At 40.3% G+C, this 4,777-nt stretch overlaps 1 protein-coding gene across 3 annotated transcripts; it reads left to right on the top strand.

The window, feature by feature from the left end:
- On the top strand, positions 1–4,775 carry dnajc15 (DnaJ (Hsp40) homolog, subfamily C, member 15). Of its 3 annotated transcripts, none has more exons than XM_068329129.1 (6): positions 1–133; positions 782–833; positions 987–1,060; positions 1,666–1,834; positions 1,924–1,989; positions 4,261–4,775. In XM_068329129.1, the coding sequence occupies exons 1-6, from the start codon at positions 26–28 to the stop codon at positions 4,329–4,331; spliced, it is 540 nt and encodes a 179-aa protein (XP_068185230.1). In that variant the 5' UTR covers positions 1–25; the 3' UTR covers positions 4,332–4,775. The 3 variants fall into 3 exon arrangements, with proteins under 3 accessions (XP_068185230.1, XP_068185231.1, XP_068185232.1); XM_068329130.1 differs by having other exon boundaries at positions 1,758–1,834; positions 1,919–1,989; XM_068329131.1 differs by having other exon boundaries at positions 1,758–1,834; positions 4,261–4,325.
- The last annotated feature ends 2 nt before the right edge of the window (positions 4,776–4,777 follow it).

Genomic DNA, 4,777 nt, shown 5'->3' on the forward strand with positions numbered 1-4,777 from the left:
TCTTGCTCCTACCGGCAAACGCAACATGGCGAACGCAGGCGGTGTGACAGTGGGCAGAGGAGATATGGAGGCATACAGTGAATATGCTCCTCAAGCTAACGTTAAGGGAGACGCAGAGATAGACAGACGCTTGGTACGTATCTGTTTACGCGCTGACGACCTCAGTGGACCCAAACCGACCCGTCGGAGGGTCGTTCTAGTTCTGAAGGACGTAACGTCAACCCCGGTGACCGCTCACGTGACACGTTAGTTAGCTGATTGGTTCAGGTGTCCTCGTTTAACGAATTTAGCCATCCAAATGCTACTTTTTCCTCTCGTTCATAACGTTTGTTTCACCGAGCCTGACATTGGTAGATTAGTAACTTACTCCTTAAATTGGCCAATTTCTGGCGACAAAGTCTGAACTTTTTACCGCACTTAACAATAGCTGTATAATAATGTAAAAGCTAGCTTTATTCCGTTGAGATTAGCTCTATTCTGGTGAGATGGTTTTCTCCGACAGGCCGTGAAGGGCTCACTGTGCGCTGTTAGACCTGTTTACGGACTGGTGTTACACAGTCAGCCTTCCGTCGATCTCTACCCGGAACTTTTATTGTGGTCGAGGTGGATAGTCAATAATCAGACAAACGTTATAAAAACTCATTTGTGATTTAACATGATCAGTAATAATCAAAATAAAACTAAGTGTTGTGCAAAGCCTTTGTTGTGTAAGCCTGAATCTCCATCTGGTATTGAAACATCTCATGGCTGTTGTGTGTTGACTGTTTTGCTCTGATGATAGGGGGGCACACTGGTCGCAGTGGGTCTTGGAGTGGCTGCTGCTGGTTTTGCAGGTAAGAGAAGTTTGACACAAGATCAGTCATGTTTATGACATTGTTATTTTTCTTTTTCAATTTATCCGCACCTAGACATGTTCCCAAAGTTTATCCTTTGCCTGCTTGTCATTAATCTCAGGTTTATTTTGTTTTACTATGGTGAATTCACAGGCCGCTATGCATTCCAGCTGTGGAAGCCTCTTGGACAAGTCTTCTCTGACACCGTCAAGAAGATGCCCACATCGGTGAGTCCGAAATGTCTGCTATGACATTCACGTACAATTCAATTTTGATAAATGTTACACAGGTAGTCCTCATCCTAAGAACAAAATTGGTTCCAAGATACTGTTCATAAGCTGATGTGTTCATAAGTTGTTATTAACTTTCGGAAAATGTTTGTATCTTGAGGACTACCTTTACTGATTTTCAGTTGTTTGCTATATTTGCATAAGACATGTCACATTTTTATTATATAGATTATAGATATATATAGCACCTCTTAATTAAATGTATATAGCACCTCTTAATTAAATGAGTCCATATTTTTAGCTCTTAAACTTGTGCTGCATATTCATTAGTAGGTTTGGTGTGGATATTAATATGTATTCAGAGCAAAGCCTGTAAGTGCATCATTAAATGAGTAAAACTAAAGTTAAATCATGACTTATAACTATTACTGGGTGTTAATGCACAGTAAAAAGTCATCAATGTCATGTTTTTTCTGAAGGCTTAAGCCAGAAACACAATCTGCAGCCTGTTTCCTGACAGCTGTTGAGTTCAGTTCTCATCTTTTGGTCTTTATGTTGTACTCAAGATAAATGTTTTTTTTGTACACCCCATGGAGAACCAGAGGAACCCCAGGTTGGACTCCACTCCTGTTCACATTGATGTTTTCTGTGTACATAAAGAACTCAATGCTCCATCCTTCTCCATCACCTTCAGGCTTTCTCTTCATATTACAAAGGAGGGTTTGAGCAGAAGATGTCCAAACGAGAGGCTAGCCTCATTCTGGGCATCAGGTAACAGTAATGCTATCTGTTACATTACAATTACATTATTCCAGAGTGACTCTCACATCAATATATTAATTTATTTCTGTGTAGCCCAGTCAGCATGAAGGCAAAGGTACGCGAGGCCCACCGGAGGATCATGGTCCTGAACCACCCAGATAAAGGTGAGCTGAGACTCTGTCGGTTAAAGACGAAAGGGAGACGATAGTACAGAAATCAAGATGGTTGTAAATGTGGAACAGATGTGTATGTTTAGTAAATACTGTCACAGATGATTGGCCTTCCATTCACTATTTTCACAAAAACCATGTCACACACAGTCACTCATTCTTGACCCAGAACCAGATTTTCATCCAGGTCCAGCTCCAGAATATTTCATTGTTGTTCACTGAAGGCTGGGGGCAGTTCAAATATATTTCCTACTGATTTATAACTGCTCTCAAATGGGACAAAAGCCAGCGTCACTGACACTGGCATAGAAGAATCCCGCGGCCACACCTTTTATAGACGTCACACAACTACGTCACAGAACAAAACCGACTGAAATGACCATCATTTATGACACCACAGCTAGAGAAATGAAATACAGACATACACTAACACAATACTAGATGTTGATCACCTCTATCAGGTATAAAACAGACTATTTTCCAGCAGGGACACAAGTCTCTTTGTGTATTTCCACTACAATCACACAGCTGCACAAGTGCACCCCATTATTTACACACATTGGAGAAGAGCAAGATTTTTTATTTATTTTTTAGTATATTTGATATTTAATTTCATTATGATTGATTTGATATAAATAAAATTAAATTACAAGAACATTAAATCTAAAAACTTGAATAAATGAAATGTTTGTACAGTCAAACCTCAGTTTTCGAACATTATCCGTTCTAGAAGGCTGTTCGAAAAGCGATTTGTTCAAAATCCGAAACTATTTTTCCTATTATAATTAATGTAAATAATTTTAATCCGTTCCAAGTCTAAAAGACAACTTTTTCTAAGTTTTTTAAAACTATTTTACACCATAAACTTCACTGTATACCGTTTACCATAAATAAAAAAGGGTAGAAATAGACACTGTGTTTTATTTTAATTTGCTAAAAACAGTAGATCCTTTAGCCACATCACTTGCTTTAAGCTGGTCTTTATTTTTTAGGATGGTGCTTATCGTCGATTTCGCCATCCCGAACTCCTTAGCCAACACAGACACACACCTGATTCATATTTTGTTGTTAATTCTTTTTTAAATTCAATAGTTTTGCGCACTACTTTCCTCTTTTCTTCACCAGCTTTACCACCTGCACTTGCTTTCTTTGGACCCATGATTAGGGGCTAGTACATGATGCAAAACTTTAAAAAAACGTCAGATTTGCGTGAATAACAACGAACAGGTCTGCTCCGAACGAACTTTGAACACGAATGCGCTGCGGAGGAAGCATCCTGGACTTTCCAGTTCGCTTGGCTCCCGAGTGAGTCGCTGTGACTGAGCGGTAGAGACCGCTCCGTCCATCTCCGTTCCGCGCGCCTCTCTCCCTCGCCAAGGAGAGCGGCCGCACGGGTTCGCTGGGCTTCTTTCGGTTTGGTCGAGAGCCGAATTTTTGGTCGAGTTCTGAGACGTAAAATTCTCGAATTTTCTGGTCGAAAACCGATTTGGTCGAGAACAGAAATGTTCGATAACCGAGGTTTGACTGTACTCACCGAAACAGATGTTCAAACGGCTGATTTAAACACAAAATCCATTCCTCAAGAACACTCCACTAGCTAGAACAGGTTAGCTACTTCTGGTTAGCTAGTTCAGTTTAGCTAATTGAGGTGGGCTAGAACAGGTTAGCTAGAACAGGTTAGCTAGAACAGGTTAGCTCCTTCAGGGATCAGACCCTCGTCTCACTAGAGCTTCTCTTCAAATGTGCGTCTGTATAGCCCCGCCTTCTCAGAGTGAGTATCCAATCAGAGGACACATACATGTCAGGTGAACGTGAAGCCAGCTAGAAGGACCTAGTGTCGCCAACTCGTGATCTGATTGGCTATCACATCTGTCTATTAACTACAGTATATGTTCCTGTTCACTCTCAGTGCAGGGAGACCTGCATTCTAGATTCTGAAGGTCCTGGGCAGATTTCATTCAACCTGGTAACACAAGCTAGCTGAATTCTGATTGGATAAAACCTCTTACCTAAAAATAGAACACTGACCCAGTGTTGGCCTATGTCATATTATATCCAAATGTATAATTATATATTTATACATAAATTTTAGTATATTTACTGAAGGAAAATGCATTAAAATATAATTAACTTTTATCACATGATTTCTGCTTATGTTAGACCAGCAGAGAAGGCCTTGCTGGCCGTGACCACCCACCAATGCATTCTACAGGAATCAGAATAAATCACCACTGTGGGTTTTATTTGTTGTCTGTGTGTCTGCAGGAGGGTCACCGTATCTCGCTGCCAAGATCAACGAAGCCAAAGACCTTTTGGACAAGGAGGCCCGGCGGTGACCTGCGCTCTTCACCCAAACTAAAGATCGTCATCACCTTACAGTGACTCTGACCTTAATTTAAACACCTTGACTTCTGGAGGGCAAAAAACCAACAAGTTTCTGGACTAGAAATCCTCAGTATTGTGAAGATTTAAACCTGTATGTCAACAGAGCCGCAACAGGTTTTATAACTGACAGCAAGGTTAAAGCTGTGGTTCCTCTTCAGTGAGACAGAGCTCAGAAAAGTGAGCCTGAAGGGTTCTTTATTTGTGGTATAAAGTTGTAACGCATCTATATATGAGGATATACTATATTATGTGGCCATCTGACTTTTAGAAACAATAATAGTTAAGGTTTCCATATTTGGAAAGTTTTTATTTTTTATTTAAAAAGATTTAAGTTTGACTGAAACATGCTGTTATTTTCAGTTGTGGGATAAAATAAAAGTTTGCCTCCAACAGCACC

The sequence above is a fragment of the Antennarius striatus genome, chromosome 12 (genome assembly GCF_040054535.1).
Source record: "Antennarius striatus isolate MH-2024 chromosome 12, ASM4005453v1, whole genome shotgun sequence".
Taxonomy (NCBI): Eukaryota; Metazoa; Chordata; class Actinopteri; order Lophiiformes; family Antennariidae; genus Antennarius; species Antennarius striatus.